General features: G+C 42.9%; 1 protein-coding gene across 1 annotated transcript in view; it reads right to left on the bottom strand.

The window, feature by feature from the left end:
- Positions 1–948: 948 nt before the first annotated feature.
- The window catches only part of LONRF2 (LON peptidase N-terminal domain and ring finger 2), a 61,253-nt gene continuing 44,185 nt past the window's right edge, over positions 949–18,016 (bottom strand). Inside the window, 3 exon segments of the mRNA XM_033125392.1 lie at positions 949–7,266; positions 10,437–10,586; positions 14,003–14,189. Of these exon segments, the coding sequence (XP_032981283.1) occupies positions 7,072–7,266; positions 10,437–10,586; positions 14,003–14,189 (532 nt within the window). The 3' untranslated portion in view covers positions 949–7,071.

Below are 18,016 nucleotides of genomic sequence, written 5' to 3'. Positions count from 1 at the left end.
GCCCACCATGGATAGATATGTCGTGCTCAGTAAAAAAAATAAATGTTTGTCATTAGAAAACAATGAGACTTGGGAGGCTGTGCATTACTGTAGCATCACGTAATCTATCCTGACTGATACTTCCTGCTGAAAGAAGGAAAAAGATCTTCAAGTCTTAAGAACATAAAAAGGAACCTGTTCCAGACCCATACGCCTTTTCTTTTTTTAAAGCTGTTGATTCAATGGGCATTCTGAGCACACACAGGTGGGTGAAGAGGACAATTTTTTTCATACCTCCACGTCCTTGGTTAGTTTCACCAAATTCACTGGCTCAGGCCCCAGTCTGCTGACACAGTCACTGGTTCTGGAGGGAGGCCCAGCAGGGGACACTGAGGTGGGCCACAGGGCTGGCAGTGGGCAAAAAGCCAACGGTTAAAATTACATTAAATAAAGAATCCGCTTTCCCAGGCACACGAATCACATTTGAAGTGCTCAATAGCCACCCGTGGCTAGTGGGTACCACAACACAGAACATTCTAGTGGGCTGAAGGATGTAAGATTAGTCACTACATGAGATGCCTTGAAAACTGCCTGAGTATTACAGCTCATATATGAAAGAATCTCAGCTTAGGTTTTTGCAAATGACAACCACCCCAATAATGTAAATAACATTGCCAATAACAACTTATAAAAACTGAAACTTCTAAATCATAAATATTTTTCAACCTTGCTAGAGAAAGAATTCAAGTATCATTCTCTCTTGAAAGACTAATACAACACTGTCTTAGGAAGAGGTGATCAAAGTATATACAATGAAAAAAAAAAGAAGGAAAATTATCATAAAGGTGACAAGAAGTTAGTAAGTTTTCAGTATTTTATTATGAGTGTCATATGCCAACTTTTAAAAATTTCAATTTACCTCTTTTAAAGTTCTAAATAAATATGCATTTTCATACCTAACTCTGTTTGCAATTTTTTTCTTAAGAAGCACTAGCCTGCCCCACCCCAAAAAAACTATTTAAGCTTTAGTTCCTACAAAATCTTATTTTCCTTGGATAAAACTAACCTTAAAAAGTAATTTTCAATTTTAAGGCAAAGTCACTGCACCTCCGCCCTTACTTCTACTGAAGTAAGCTGGAACAGCACCACATCTGCACGAGGTGGAATAGTGTTCCTCCAAAACTCATGTCCAATTACAGCCTGTGACTGTGACCTTCGTTGGAAATCGGGTCTCTGCAAATACAATCAAATTAAGGTGAGGTCATGACTGATTAGGGTGGCTCGAAGTCCCATGACTGGTGTTCTTATGTGAGTAAAGGGAGATTCGGACACACAGAGACACACAGGGAAGAGGCCAGGTGATGACAGAGACAGAGAGGGAGTCCTGCTGTCACAAGCCAAGGACTGCTGGCAGCCATCAGGAGCTAGAAGGAACTAGAAGAATTCTTCCTCAGGGCCTCTGGACGATGTGTGGCCCTGCTGACACCTTGATTTTGGACTTCTAACCTCCAGAACTGAGAGAGAAGAAATTCCTGCAGTTTTAAGCCACCGAGGCTCTGGGAACGGGTTGGAGCAGCCATGAAAACTAATATAATATCCTACACATTGATATGATCTAATTTCCAGTCATTCTACCCTACTACTTGGGTGCAATTATTTATTAAAGAACGTTTACAACACTGTAAGTTTTATTTATTCCAAATACCACACGTTAGATATACAATTCCAATGGATGAAAATGAATAGCACACGAACACAGGAAGTAAATACGGCAACGTTTCAGTTTGGCCTCACCTAAGTAACAAGAAATGCCAAGTATTGTTATTACGTCATTAACCCTGACTTGAACTTAGGAAATAAAAGGAAGGCAAGAGGCACGATGCATGTTATATGAATGTGATAACACTGCCTACCTCTAAACAGGTAAAAGCATCGTTTTGAAGTTTATCTACATCAACTTATTTGTTCAAACCTGCTCTTCTAATGAAATAGAAAAAAGTACACATCAAATTCTTAACTGGTAAAATCATTTCACAACTATAAATTAAGAGGCTAATGACATATCCTCGTCTAGCATGAAATAGCAATGTACGAACAGCGCTTTCCAACCTCTCTATTAACAGTTTTTGTTTTCCCCCCCCAGAGTTCAGAGGGAAACTGTGTATGTGGTGGCGGGTAAGCAGTATGAGAGGTGAGATAAGCCAGTCACTGATCAAACTGTTAGCAGTGCCAAACTTGGCCAAAGCGGCCAAGAGTATGGTACATACTGACGGTCCTCATGCAACGCCGTCAAATGATCCCTAAAAGTGAAAGGCTGGAGAAAAGCCATTTTGTCCTAAGGGCCACACGTGCCAACACAGCCTGATGATCTAGGCAAACTTCTCAGTGCGCTGCGTTATGATTGGGGCCTGCTCTTTCCACCTGGGGACGTCACATGCCCAGGGAGTCCCCTGCTCTTCAGGGCTGCTCCTCGGCTGCATGAATGCAGCCGTGGTTCTGCCGCTGAGCTTCTGCACACACAGGGCTGTGCCCACGGGCCCAGGCCGCCCCTCTGCAGAGAGAGTACAGGCCTCTTAGAAAGGCTGTAGCCGGAAGTGCGAGAACGAGCTTGTTTAATGGTTTTTTTGTTTGTTTTTTACATTTGATGATATTTTGACATCTTGGGCTCCTTTGACCCCCCGACTGGGGAGAGACTGCCCCTCCTGCTAGCTAATTCTTAGAGACAGCAGGGAACAGGCCTTTCACATGAAAAGCAAGCGATCCAGAGCCCACACTGTGAGCCGCCCCCTCTGCCTGGCTCTTACACTCCAGGAGGCAATACTCCTCTATCAACTCCCCCAGACCCCGGACCAGACAACTAGAGACCACCTGAGAGCACAGAGCCTGCGTCATTACTCAGACACGCCAGTCCTAAGCTGCTGCTGCTGCCCTGCCTGACTTCCTGGCAGGAACAGAATGAGGGCTGCTGTCCCTGTGCTTTTCCCTCGTCCTGCTTAAGCCCCCTGACTGGCACTGGTGCTTCCCCATGTGGCCCCATGTGTCCTGTCATACCTCTCCTTTTGAGGGGAACTGTGAGTAACAACAAACTTTTCTTTCAGTGACACTGACCTCTCTGTGTTGTCACTCAGTCACCTTTACATATTTGGACCCGGGCACAAATCGGAGCTAATGTCCCATCTTGACCAAGTGCAATGGTGACACTTCAATTTCGTCTTTAGTTTATGCTACTGCAATTTTCTAATATTAAATATTCTAATATTCACCTCACAGCAGATCCACTACTAAAAGCTACTTTATGGGATTCAGCAGCTTTTGGTAAAGCTTTTTTAGCAGTTGAAAGGTGCACGTTAAGGTGCAGTTAAGGTGAGGAGTTGTAAAAGTGAACAGACCTTCCCCTAGGAGTCAGAAGTCAATAGCCCGGCCCTCGTAGAGAGGAGGGGATATCCAGCAACATTCAGGGTTCACTTTTCTCCCTGTGTGTGGCTGGCACAGCTCACTCTACCCATTCAGACCTAGCTTTCCCGGGTTTTGGTGAAACACAGAACCAGAAAGGGACCTTTGGTTACAGATGGCGCTAAAAGAGGAAGAGTTTCCTGCTACAAGCTGCCACTGCCACCTACATTAAAAGTGGAAACGAGACCACCCCGTCCTGTTCCACAGGCATATCTGGGGAAAACTAAACCTCGTGCTTCAAACAAAAAGAAATGACCCAACTTATTTTCCTCCTAATGGGCTATCTATCTTTGTATCATTCACTTTTATTATTATTATTATTTCATTGGTAGCACCTAAATTTTAAAGGGTGGTATTCACCAAAGTAATTTAAGTGGTGGGAGAAAACACAAAGGAAAGGAGGAAGAAGAAACAGATGAGCACTTTTTAAAAAGCAACTTAAAAACTGTAATGACTTCTATGTCAAGCAATGGAATATTTCAATTATAACAATGACAAATTCAAATAATTCTATGACAAAATGATAGTATCATAGTTCATGATAATTCTACTACCTATAACTTTGTTCCTTGATGATTCAAAAGTCCTGTGTAAAACTTAATATATGTTAAGAGTTGAGATACAACATATTAAACAAACAGACTTGGTGGGTTGTTTTGATCTGGGTGTTGGGTGGGGGTTAGAAAAGAAAAGAAAGGACATCTCTGTGGTCATAAAAATGGGATAATACTCAAAATTTTGGCACATGAATTTATTAAAAAAATGATTGTGGTTGCATGGATAAACCTTACATTTTTAATTGTTTTCATTTGGAACTCTAAAAAATATTCTAACTTAGCTCTGAAGACAGGGACCTAGGGGATGTGATAACCCTAAAAATCTCATGGGCTTTCAGAAAACCGCCTGTCAGGATTTCAGCTACGTTTCAAAGATATAGGCAGAGATGGAATTATGAGTCAAGCCACTTAGGAGAGTAAATGGAAAATTACCAAACAGAATGTGCGGTGTTAAGAGAAGGATCACTCCCCAAAACTGTTATTACTCTGAGTAGATGGTTTTATTCTGATGTAACTAGAGCATTAGTGCTGGAATGTTTTCAGTAAAATTAAACTGGGATGCTCTGACTTTGAAGGAAAGATTCTGTTATTTTTTGAGAAATCCTTAGAAATGACGTCTCCATGATAGAAAGGAGGTGGGGTGGGGAGGGCAGGGAGAAGAAAGGGAACTGTGCTGTTTCAACTAGATTTGCAGCCAACTGGAGTTTGGGTTTCTTTCCTTTTTTTAAAGCTTGTAAAAGGAAGCTTCCTTCATAATACGGCTTGGGATATTATTTCCTTGGTTCGACTTCCTGATGAATAACTTATTCTAAGTGCTCAGGAAGTACCAATCTACCCCACTTTGCGCTGTGTGGACGTGGGATGCTGGACAGAGCATGAGGTGATCACAGTCTCTCCCTTTGGTTGCAAGAAACAAAAACAACAAAAATTGTCTTGCTCCAGTCTGCATCATTACTGTTGAAAAGGCTTTTACATAAGAACACTCAGAATGAGAAGATGACTCAGGAAGAGGCAGACAGACTCAGAAATAGATAACTTGATGGTTTTGGTTAAAGACTGTGAGTTACTACATTTAAAGAGGAGGGTTGAGAAAGCAATGTCGTCCAACTGTTATGGGAAAAGCCTTAATTCTCTGAGCACAGAAACGTAACTTCAGTAAGGCTCTTGGAGAAATGAAGGCCTTGTGTTTATTTACAGCAATGGCAACTGTCCAGATATGGTTTTAAGGTAGAAAAAGGTTTTCTAGACGAGGAAGAGGCTGGTCAACGCAGACCCATGTTCATGAACCATTTCTCATACAGGTCTTCTGGAATGCTAGATGAAGTGTGTTTTTTTCTTTTAAATGATCAGGTTAGATTACCATGTCTAAGAAAGCTGGATACTATTGTTAATGCAGTACATGAATTACGAAAATCATTTGGAAATCACTTGGCCAAACGGCCTTTCTTTAAACCATGTTCAAGATGATATCTGGAGATTCACAATTATGTGAGGCACTGTAAACATCTGATTGGAAAATACTTTCAGATTTTCTCTTTATGGCTAAGTAAAACAAGTATAGTACTTTCCAACCTCCGGGATGAAACTGAGTTTTAGCTATCAAAACTACACTTTTTAAAACGATTATAAAGTCTTTCTAATAAAATGTGTGATGGATGGATAAACCACCAACTGTTGGTATCATGACGTATATGTTTAAAAACTCAAAAATTGTATACCTTGAATGAATAAAGCAAAACTTACAGCTGTCATTTGCTCTTTAGCTGGTCCTTGTCACCTTTCAGTTTAGTACGTCCGCCTCACAGACCAAGAAGCCAACAAAATGTACCAGCTCGTTAGGCCATAGCTCAGTATGTCAGGTTCAAACGGTTACTCCAATCAATATTACCAATATGCATTAGAGGTTGGAAGTTATATGTACTGTTCTTTAATAGATAATACCTGCTCTGATCACTGTAAAAGTTCTTCTCAAAAAGAAAAAAAAAAGATAATCTTTAGGTAGGTGTTGGAGAAAAGCTTGCTGAATATTTACATCTCATACCACCTTCCCTCTCCTTGAATATTCTCCTCTTATGTTTTCCCGGAACAAACAGATTCTCGTTTCATATGCAGCTTTTAATGTCTGCATATTATCAGTGCATGGATGGTGAACTCAAATTTATTGATGGGCCTAATTTCTAATGCAAATCCTAGTAGAAAAACATGACTATTTCCTAAAGGCTCAGTACCCATTGAATCCATGTTGACAGGGCTATGCTTTCAAGGGGAGCTTTGCACTAGTTGGGTTGTACATTTGACATCCCCCTGCACGTACAGTTTTAACTCACTTTTGTTCACTCTTTATTGAGTGTGTATAAATTTATATCCTCAAATCAACTATACTGGCTTCAGATATTTCTAAATCCCAGGTATACCTTCTTGTATGTTGACACTCACCTGATTATAACATGCAATTTACAACATCTTGAACTACTGCAGGACATAAAACACAGTTCTATCCGGTGGCTACTACTTTTTGGGTAAGGCTTAATTTTGGCTCCTGCACTGGAATGTTGATTTGAGTCCTTAATTTCACAGACAACTTCACAGTGACACACGAAGCCTAAACAAATTTTTGGTTAGCCTGTGCTCTGAGAAATCTGCTTCCAGATAAAAATGTGGTTTCCCCCTTCTTGTCTAGCCCCTGAAGCGTGCTGCTCCCATCAGGTGTAGCAATGTGCTGTATTGGGAAAGGAGTCCTTCTTTCTTGCAAAACCTAAACCTCTTATAAACCATCTGTGGTGTCCATGCTGTCAGGAGACTGACACGCCAGAAGCATCTGCTTCAAAGACATGTTCTTTGGTTGCTTTCCAACCATGGGCTCCACTCAAACATCAGGCTAACCTTTTACAGAGTCACACGGTACCAGGCGCAGACTTTGAACTTTTGAGTAGGAGTCAGTATTTGCTAAGTGTTCCCTTCTGCAGCCCTATGAACAAGCATTTTATAAAGCGCCGTGAATGGGGTGGGATGCTGTTCACCCATGCCTGGCACTCCTCATGGAAGTACAAGGGCATCCAGAAACGTTGACAAACAGAGAAAATCAATTATTTCTCTCCCTGCTATTAACCAGCTCTTGCCGAGTATTCATCTTACACGTGATGATGACTAATATTCGCCGAATGGCGAGCAGACGCTTCTTAAGTGAGGTCATGCCAAGGATAGCCAGCTGAGCCTTGTGGTCCAAGGGCAACACTGCCAGGATCCACCAGGACCAAGCAGGTCCACTGGGACTGCTCTGCAAAAGAAATGAAAGGAAAACACAGTATTACTGCCTAAAATACAAGTCTGTTCCCTCAGTGTTGTCTTTCGTTTCACCAACAGATATATGAGCAAGAATTAAACGCCACCTCCTAATTCAGGTCTACTTCACAATTCATTCAGCCCTCGAAAGACAGTTTACTCTTATGTTACACATTCAAATGTGGGGGAACTCACAAAAGAACTTGCAAAGAAAAGCCTCTTTGATGGAGAAATGCTGTGACTTAGTTGATTCTGTCCTCTCAAGGCTCCCGTGGAGAGTGCGTAAGGGGCAGAAGAACAGACCGTGTTTTTTACCTCTTCTTTCCAATGTTCTGCATTATTGCTTGTTCAGTTTGAAACATGCTACATAAAGCACAATGTTACAAAGGCTAAAATTTGTATATCAGTTTAAGTATTATAATTAAATAAATCCTATGATAAAATCAATGTGACAAATGTTGCCCACTCGTATACATGAAACATCCATATGTGGGACTTACTATTAATTACAGCCAACCCTTAACGATCACAGGTTTGAACGGCCTGGGTCCACTTATATGTGGATTTTTCCAACAATTACCTATACTGTTTTCAACCCATGGTTGGGAGTCCAGATGGGGCGGGCCAACTGTATGCCTGGCTTTACACCATTTCACATAGGGCACTTGAGCATCATGGACTTTGGTATCACAGTGGGAGCGCGGGGGAGTCCTGGAGCCAACTCACATCACCTACCAAGGGACAGCTTCAGTTTGGAGGGAGTCAAAGTCTTACGTGGATTTTCAACTGTGCACCCCTAACCCCCGCGCTATTCAAGGGTTAACTCTGCGTGTGTGTGTGTGTGTGTATGCGTGTGTGTGTGCACACACACACACTGGGGGTGCCAAAAAAGTATATATAAGTGGACACTTTGGTCAATGTTGCTCAAGCAGTAGTTCGCCATAATCAGAAATATCTGGACGCTGATGGTAACCACATTGAGCACCTCTTGTAATTACAGAAGTCAAACGTGACTTGCATTCATTCATCTTTTGTTATCCGTATATAACGAGTATTACAATTTTAATACAGTTTTCCTTCCTTAAAACATCCATATACATTTGGAATGTATATACATATATACACATATATATGTATGTATGTGTATATATGTATATACACACACATATATTTATGAATTACATATGTAAGAATTATTTTTAAAAAAAGAATTATTATGCTCCCAATAGCTTTTATTTTACATAAGCAAACAGGCACTTCTGGATTAATTCTAAGCAAAAGCTGGTCATAAAGTTGTTCTCAATATTCCTGGTACTAGAACCAAGATACCCAGGCCTCCTTCCCTCCAGTGTCTTAGATTTTCCTCCATTCCCACTGCAAAGGTGCAGAATCCCAACTGAGAACAGGGAGGGTGGACACTGGAGCCCCCTAAGCGCAGGGGGAAGTACATGCTACTGAACGAGAAGGAGTAGCCATCACGCCCACGTGCACAGGGTAGCCACGTCACTGTGAGAAGGCACCGACCTCCCTTCCGAGGGAACAAGGCACAAGCGTTGGAAAAAACAACCTTCTGTATGATTCACAACTCTCCCTCCTCATCCTACAGTGGGAAAAAAACTGAGCAGCATACATAATGGGGAGGGCCTCAGCATAAAAACGGCTCCCACGTGCTGTCTGAAATCCTCTCTGATAGGAAGGAAAATGGTCTCCCAATGGTGTCCATACCCTAATTCCTGAAACCTGTGAACACGGAAGCTTACATGGCAAAAAGCCCCTTGAGGGTGTGATTCACTTAAGACCCCTGGGACGGGGGCGGCGGGTTTTGCTGGGTTATCACAGTGGGCCCCTTCTCATCACACACGTCCTAAAGCAGAGAACTTCCCTGGGCTGTGGCCCGACGAAGATGTGACTAAAGAAGCGGGGCCAGAGAGTGCAGCCTGGCTTCCAAGATGCAGGAAGGGGCAGAAACAAGGAATACCAGCCAGCCGTTAGAAGCTGGAGAAGGCAAGGAAACGGATCCCGGTTTCGGGCCCCCAGAAGGGAATGCAGACCTGCCATCACCCTGATCACAGACCAGTGAGACCCGTGTTGGACTTGACTTCCAGAACTGTAATAATACCTTTCTGTTGTTTTAAGCCGTGACATTGAGTAATTTGTTACAGCAGTACTAGAAAGTTAATATATCTCCCAATTAAAGATTAATTTGGGTTAACAATATGCAAAAACCCCTACAAAAAAGAATGATCATGCCTTCATACACATTAGTGTAACCACCTGGCTCCCTGAATGTGAGTTACAGCCGAAGAGAGTGTTGGGCGAGGAAGGGCTTAGAGGCCATTCTTGATTGAAACAGACAGAGCTCAGGCAGGGCTAAAAGATAAACAGCCTCAAGAGACAGGAAAAGATGACAACATGAACAGAAAAGGCCTTTCATCTTCCCCTAAATCTGCTGAGAGCAGTCCTGCTCCCTGCCTTCTCCAAGACCTGTGTGTGTGTGTGTGTGTGTGTGTGTGTGTGTGTGTGTGTGTTAGAGGAACCACATGCTCTTGGTCACAATTCTAACCGGTTCCTGTCTGCTCTGTCACCCGAGAGCACAGGAGAGCAGTTGTCTGCACTTGGAGATGCTTCATAAACCTGATGCCCATCGTGTGCCTAAGGAAGCAGCTTCACCACGAGCACTTTTGGGGAGCCCAAGGAAGCCCATGGTGATGGTAAGATGGGTACCACAAAGGAAGGAAAGCTTCTAACTTCACAAGAGTTAGGGGATTTTCCCTTCACTTATTCAATACCTATGTATCAGGTCAAGGCGACGTGATGTGTAAAACACAGTGCTGATGTCAACAAATTAAGATTCCTATTTAAATCTTACGATGTGGGTGAGAGAAGTAAGAGTAGAGAAGCTAACAGCCAATCAGAAGAAACTGATGGTGATAGGAAAGAAATGACCTTCATAGAGCATTAACCAGAAAGCATTTATCGTTTTGTTCCAAGGGGCACGTGCTACTCTGCGAGGTGCTTCTTTGGGCTGTTAATAAATGAACTGGTGCTTAAGCGCTCATAACGGGGCATGTGGCATAAACTGCCCGATTCTCCTTTAGGACCATGTGTCTTAGCACACTACAGCACGAGCTAAGAACACTAGGAAAGAAAACAAAGAGAATATACCTGAGGTTCAGGTTCCCTGTCTGGCATTAACCCAAAATGACGTAAGATTTGTTGTCTCATGTGATCCGGGAGCGAAGTAAACCAGGCAACAGACTGCTGATACACTGAGTCATGAAGCGCAGTCAGTTCTTCATACGCTGGACCTTCCATCTGATCAAGGGAAAACGGAGGACCATTTGAGGTGCATTATTACACACAGAACGCAGTTAGCAGCCTCTGCTCCAGCCCTTCACAGCTTCCGTCCTCCACGTGTCCCCTACACATGGGGCTACTCAGGACGGCCTCCTTGGCTCCTCATGTACCCTCCCTCCAGAGCCCTCCAGGTCACCTTACCCACCCTCAGGGCTTTTTCATTTGTTTGTTTGTTTAGTTTCAGGTGTACAAAACAATGTAATAGACATTTACACCCCTGACAAAGTGATAACACCCCTCCCTCAATCTACTATCCTTCTATACGTCATCTATGGCTATTTCAATTCCATTGACTCTTCCCTATGCTGTACTCCACATCCTGTGACTACATGTATATTTAATTATATGAGGTCAGACAATTAAATTCGTGAACATGTTGCACGCTGTTGCTAACCTTTTTTGATATCAGAGGATTATTCATTATGAATTTGTACCAACTGGACAAACAGTTAACCAAGTGTACTATTTGGAAGTGCTGAAAAGGCTGCGTGAAAAAATTAGATGACTGAACTTTTCACAAACAATTCACGGCTCTTGCATCACGACAATGCACCAGCTCACACGTCACTGTCTGTGGGGGAGGTTTTAGCCAGTAAACAAATAACTGTATTGGAACACCCTCCCTACTCACCTGATCTGGCCCCCAGTGACTTCTTTCTTTACCCGAAGATAAAGGAAATATTGAAAGGAAGACATTTTGATGACATTTAAGACATCAAGGGTAATACAATGACAGTTCTGATGGCCATTCCAGAAAAAGAGTTCCAAAATTGCTTTGAAGGGTGGACTAGGCACTGGTGTCGGTGCATAGCTTCCCAAGGGGAGTACTTCGAAGGTGACCATAGTGATATTCAGCAATGAGGTGTGTAGCCTATTTTCTAGGATGAGTTCGCGAACTTAACTGTCCGACCTCATAGTTTACATTCAATTATTATTCAGCTTCAGCGTCAGGTGTACAGAGCAGATTTCTGGCATTTATTGTTTTGAACATTCATTAGTGTTTTGTAAACAAGATTCTACTCAAGAATCTCCATAGTGGAGATTCTCTCGTGTCTATTATAATATCCTGGCTTTTCTGTTAACACTACACTATGAGGACATAACCCATATTATTATGAATAATTTTCAATGGCTACGTGCAATCATATATTTGAGTTATAGCATTGTTTACTCAGCCATTCACACAGCTATGTTTATATTGTTTCCAATTTTACAATTTTTAAAATAACGCAGTAATATAAATATTTATGCAAAACTGGTTTGAGGGGATTTTGGTGGTTTTTCTGTGGTGACAGAAGGGGCTGTCATTCCCTCAGGATAGTTTCTAGAAGTAGAATTACCAAGTCCAAGAGTCAGACGTTTTAAAAACTGTATTCCGTATCACCAAGCTATGTTCCCAAAGGCATGTGACAGTGACATGCATTCACTGCATCAGCCTTGCGTCAGTGGCGGGCATGCTTTGCCTACCCTGCTGCCCAGTCACTCATTTTAATGTCTCAGTTCTACTTAGGAACACCCGAGTGGGAAACGCAATGGCCTGGGGACCGGGAACCGAGTTCTTTCTTGCTACGTCACTGACTCTTGTGGAAATATCAATCGGTTGCACAGCCTCTTTAGAATAGACTTTTCTCATTTGTGAAATGGGAATAAACCATTCAGGTCCCCTGTAGTTGTACAATTCCAGTATCTATGAAAACTATGGCAAACCAAGAGATTAGATTGTAATGCATATAGCCATTCTCGATTCGATTTATACACATCAACTATTCATAGGTAGAGGAAGGTTTCCTTTAAAAAAACACAAAAAACCCTAATATTAGGTCAGGTTGTGGCTATTTAGCCTCCCACTTTTAAATAAGAACATTCACCCTCCAAAGCCATCATCCACAAGAACAGCCCACAGACCCTCCCAGTGCAGTAGAGACCCTGAGAAGCATCTCACTCACTGAGTCACAGCCTTTAAGCCTGGCTGCCTGCCCGAGGTCTCGAAGTGCGACCCGCTGGGCCTTGCCCTTCCACACTGGGGCCCTGTGCTCACAGACAACCAGAAACAGCTTCTCGAAAAAGGGCAGAGCTGGCACCGTGGGTGGGGCTCTACCCACAGGTGCCACGAGCGGACACTGCTGTCCCCAGGGCGACTTCTAGTGTCATGTGAGACTGTTAGGGCTCTCCCCACGGGAACAGAAGAATCCAAAAGAGGGATATGGTCATTCCAAGAATTCCCTCCTCCTAAACATTTTTCATGTTTTTGTTGCAGTATCACTTACATACATCTTAACATTTCCAAACGTCTTAACTGTTTAGCTCAAAGGGTTTTGTCAACCATACACTACAGTGTAATTACCACCCTATCCAGGGTAAAAGACCGCCGTCACCTAAGGTTCCTGCTCCCCCTCTCCAGCCAGTTACAACCCCCACCCCATTCTCGGACATCCATCACCAGAGTTTGCCTGTTGTTGGGAAGTATGGAAATGGGGTCCCACGGGATGTATTTTGTGTGTGCCTCACTTCTCTCACTTGGCATAATGTCCCTGAGACTATTCCATGTCGTTCTGTGGGTCAGGAGTCTGTTTCTTTTTATTGCATGTAGCAATAAAATTCTTTTTATAGCATGTAGTAGTATTCCACTGTGTGATTGTACTACAATCTGTTTATCCATCACCTGATCATAAGCAGCTGAGCTGTTTCTAGTTTCTGGCAATCTATGAATAAGACTTGTTATAGTCACCCTTGTGCAAGCCTTTTGGAGGATCCCTTCAAAACACTGTTAACCTATCAAATCATATGGCCTGGTATTTCTATGAGACACATACATAATTGCTAAGGGGTAAGAGATGCCAGCCTTTTACATTTAGCGCTAGAAGGGATTTTTTTAGCACTATTGTTTTGTATTATGTCTCATTCTGAACTAATACCAGTGCCGAGAAGAAGAATTGACTATTGCTTACAAGTCAACTCCTGTTTATCACATGTGTTTGTAAGTAACATTTTGCTGGAAACCAGACATGCCGATTCATTCACATACTGTCTGAGGCTGCCTCTTGCTGCAACGGCCAAGTTCAGTACTTGCAACATAGACCGTATGTCCAGGAAGGTCTACAGTGTTTACTGTGTGGCCCTTTATAGAAAAAGTCTGCCAATACCTGGACTAGAACATCAAAATAACAAACCCCAAACCCTCATGGCAATGTGCCGAAATAAGGTGATTGTTTCAGGAGGAGAGGAGTTTTCTATCAGCTCCAACACACGTAAAAATCCACTGATAATAAATAACCTAAGTGCATAATAAAGGAGGAAATAAGTAATACTGTCATTAAACATCTGACCGAGTTTCTCAACAATGCAGAGGGAAATAAGGTGACTGACCCTTGAACGTATCCCAGTAAAATAAACGTCATCTTTTCATCTTCCAGATACTCGATGTCTGCCGTATTGTAACCATCGCGGTGACGGTGGCTTAGAACTCAGAACCGACTGATGCCAATTGCGTCCACAACTGAGCTGCCATCCGGAAATGTCCTGACATCTTTGATCTCCAGCATGCAGCCATACTCGGAAATCCTGAAAGGACAGGCAGGAGAAATAACCATGATTTTTAACAACGCAGAGGGTCTTCATTTTTCCCTCGATGGGTCTGGGTCTTACTAAATAAAACAAACAAACAAAACGAACGGTGTCTCCACATCAGACCAGCACGGTTCTTTTCTCTGAGACACCTGCAGGCGATTCCTTGTGTTAAATGGGAATTTACTCGTGCACTGTGGCTGCAGAGGACGGGCTGGCGCTGAGAGCGCCATGCCTCGGTCGTCCTCCACTGAGCCAGTGCTTTCAGAAGGACCCAAGAGGTGGGGAGAGACAGAACCTTAAATCACCAGCCCCTCGGCTGTCCTCCCCCACTTCCATGACGCTGGCCAGCTCTGCCCTCCCTGCTAACTGCTATGGAAAGTCGTCACAATCACAGCCTTCGTCTCCCTGTGTCCGTTTTGCACCTCCAGACCCCAGCAGGAGTCACAAATGACTTCAGCCTGACCCACTGACCTGCTGCTGACCCAACACCGTCTGCTGCTCTCTTTCACCCTCCCTGAGCAGTCCAGCCCTTCACAGCTTCCGTCCTGCACGTGTCCCTTACACATGGGGTGCTCAGGACGGCATCCTTGGCTCCTCATGTATCCCCCATCCAGAACCTTCCCAGGTGACCTTACCCACCCTCATGGCTTTTTTGTTTGTGTGTGTGTTTAGTTTCAGGTGTAAAAAAGAAAGTAATAGACATTTATACCCCTCACCAAGTGATGACCTCCTCCCCAATCTACTACCCCTCTGACATCATCTACCGCTGTTTCCATTCCATTGACTCCTTCTTCTGCTGTACTCCACATCCTGTGACGCTACGCGTATTTATTGTATGAGGTCTGACAATTAAGTTAGAGAATGGATTGCAACGATGTTGCTAACCTTTTTTGATATCACAGGGATTATTCATTATGCATTTGTACCAACTGGACAAACAGTTAACCAAGTTTACTATTTGGAAGTGCTGAAAAGGCTGCGTGAAAAAGTTAGACGACCTGAACTTTTCGCCAACAATTCATGGCTCTTGTATCACGACAATGCACCAGCTCGCACGCACTGTCTGAGAGGGAGTTTTTAGCCAGTAAACAAATAACTGTATTAGAACACCCTCCCTACTCACCTGACCTGGCCCCCAATGACTTCTTTCTTTACCCGAAGATAAAGGAAATATTGAAAGGAAGACATTTTGATGACATTCAAGACATCAAGGGTAATACTATGACAGCTCTGATGGCCATTCCAGAAAGAGAGTTCCAAAATTGCTTTGAACGGTAGACTAGGTGCTGGTTTTGGTGCACAGCTTCCCAAGGGAAGGACTTCAAAGGTGACCGCACTGATATTCAGCAATGAGGTAGGTAGCACTTTTTCTAGGATGAGTTCACGAACTTAATTGTCTGACCTCATAATTGATATTCAATATTATTCAGCTTCAGCTTCAGGTATACAGAGCAGTGGCCAGGCATCTACAACCCATTCTCATGGTTCTGACTGTAATCTGTATCCTGATGATATTGATTGTGCCTATTGAGTTTATAGTATGTGCTCATCCGAGCTTCACGGAAACACGGAGGCTCAGAAAAATTAAACAACATGTAAGGCCCCAATAAAGTTTAGAGCCAAGTTCTGAATCCAAGTCTATCTGGTTCTGAAGTCAGTGAACCATTCAGTACACACCTTGAAACTATTCAGAGATGGTTCCAGGTTACATGCCTGCCTGAACTGCCTGCTGAATACCTTTACTGGGACCTCTAATAAAACTCTCTCTTCCTAGTGATCTAAGGGGACTGTCCTATCTACAGCTGTGCCGTGCATGGGGGGCACCCTGAAAATCCCCTTCACGTGAGGACTTCCTGCTGCAGCTATCAGCCAACACCTCCAAACGTCACCTTGTCCACGTCTGTCTCAGCTGCAGAGCTGGTCTCTCCAGCGCGCACCTCGCCTTGCCCGGCGACAAGGAATGCGAGTGGGTGCAAACTCCCCTACATCTCCAGCTCCCGGGGCATCTAGGCTCTCGTGCTTGTCCACGTAAGGCCATTAGAAATTTGGTTAAAAAATTAGCTGAATGCTTCCTACACTTACAGGTCTCCTTCTCCTGGCCTCTGCACAGGTGAGCCAGGATTTCGGTCTATTCTCTCCTGTCTTTCCTTTACCTCAAGCAGCCTCCATTCTCTGACGGGTTCAAGAAACTTATGTTCTGTCGTTTATCTGGAGTAACATAACACTCTACTCAGTGTTCTGTATCCTTGTGGAAGTGGAACTTTTGGCACTTGATTTTTCACTTTGCTTTTGCTGATTTTGATGAATGATATTTTGATATAGTCAAATGTATTAATGTCTTCCTCTATGTTGTCAGAAGCTTGTGTAAAAAACAAAAAATCTTTCCCTACTGTGTGTCCCCAAAAAGAAGACCTAGCTGGACAATCAGCTCTAATGCATCTTTTGGAGCAAAAATTAATATAAGACCCGGTCTTATTTTACTGTAATATACAACCGGGGATGTGATGTGATGTGATGTGATATAAAACCAGGTCTTACGATAATTTTTTCTCCAAAAGATGCATTAGAGCTGATTGTCTCCAACTAGGTCTTACTTTCAGGGAAACAGGGTACTCCTAATTATAAAGATAATCCCCAATATTTTCTCTTAAATGTTTTCACATTGTTTTTCACATTTCAGACTAGAAATATAAATGTGTTATTTCATGTGTATGGTGGAAGACAGAGATTTCTTGGCTCATTTTGATTACCCACTAATTTTCTGAGTATTTTTTATTGAGTTTTTTCCTTTTTCTCACGAAATTACATATAACTTTGGAGTCTATACATGAGTAAATCTGTTTCTTATCTCTGTATTGTTTAAATGGTCTACTTACTATGAATTGTAAGTTTGACACTGTAAAAATTCTCTTCTCTCACTCAGCTGGGCAAAAGGTTTCATGGTCTTAGCCTTTGGCTTTTCTGTACTGATTCTAAAATCAGCTTGTGCAACTCCACGGAAAAACACTCTTGGGATGTTGACTGCAGCGATCTTGGATTTATAAACTAATTTGGGTAAAACTGGCAACTACATGACATTGAGTCTATGCATCCATGACATGGTATTTCTTTGCATTTATTTAGATCTTCTTGAATGTCTTTCAATAAAGTTGTAGGAGTTTCTTCATAAACGTCCTACACATACCTTTAAAGAGATGTATTTCTAGGTATTTGTGGTGGAAACTAATGGATGTCCCTAAAAATCCATTCTCCTTTTTTTCCTGGCACATGGACTACAATCCCCAGCCTCCTTTGCTGTAGGTGTGAGAGGCAGCCATGTGCCCCTTTTCTCCAGAATCCTGTAAGAGCACATGTGCCTCTTATACTAGCTAGAATTTTAATGTAGTGACCTCACCATGACCAAGCAGTGCTGACAAAGCCCTAGGGGGTTAGGAAGCCAAGAGGTGGGAAGGATGCATAGGCCCCAAAGATGCCCAGGGAGGGGAGCTGTCTGCTGATTCAGAACCTATGCCTCAGACAAACGATGTAGACTAGGGGAGGTAAAAACTGAAGTAGAGAAGGTTTCGTGGAGGATGTAGCCCTTTAGACCTTAACAATTGGACCAGGTTTGTCTGGATAATGATGAGCTAAAAGAGAATTGCAGGCAGAGGGAAGCATGGAGGTATGAAGACACGAACTGTATTTAGAGAAGTGTACCAGCAGGTAGGATAGTTGAAAGGAAGGAGCAGGAGATGAGGCTAGAAAGAAGGCTGGGATCATGTCACGGATGGCCCAGAAGTTATCCTTTGTGATGTAGTGGGAGCCACTGGAGATTTTCAATA

The sequence above is a fragment of the Rhinolophus ferrumequinum genome, chromosome 13, assembly GCF_004115265.2.
Source record: "Rhinolophus ferrumequinum isolate MPI-CBG mRhiFer1 chromosome 13, mRhiFer1_v1.p, whole genome shotgun sequence".
In the NCBI taxonomy this organism is placed as follows: Eukaryota; Metazoa; Chordata; class Mammalia; order Chiroptera; family Rhinolophidae; genus Rhinolophus; species Rhinolophus ferrumequinum.
The sequence above is the reverse complement of the archived record's forward strand: the minus strand, read 5'-3'. Positions and strand labels throughout refer to the sequence as shown.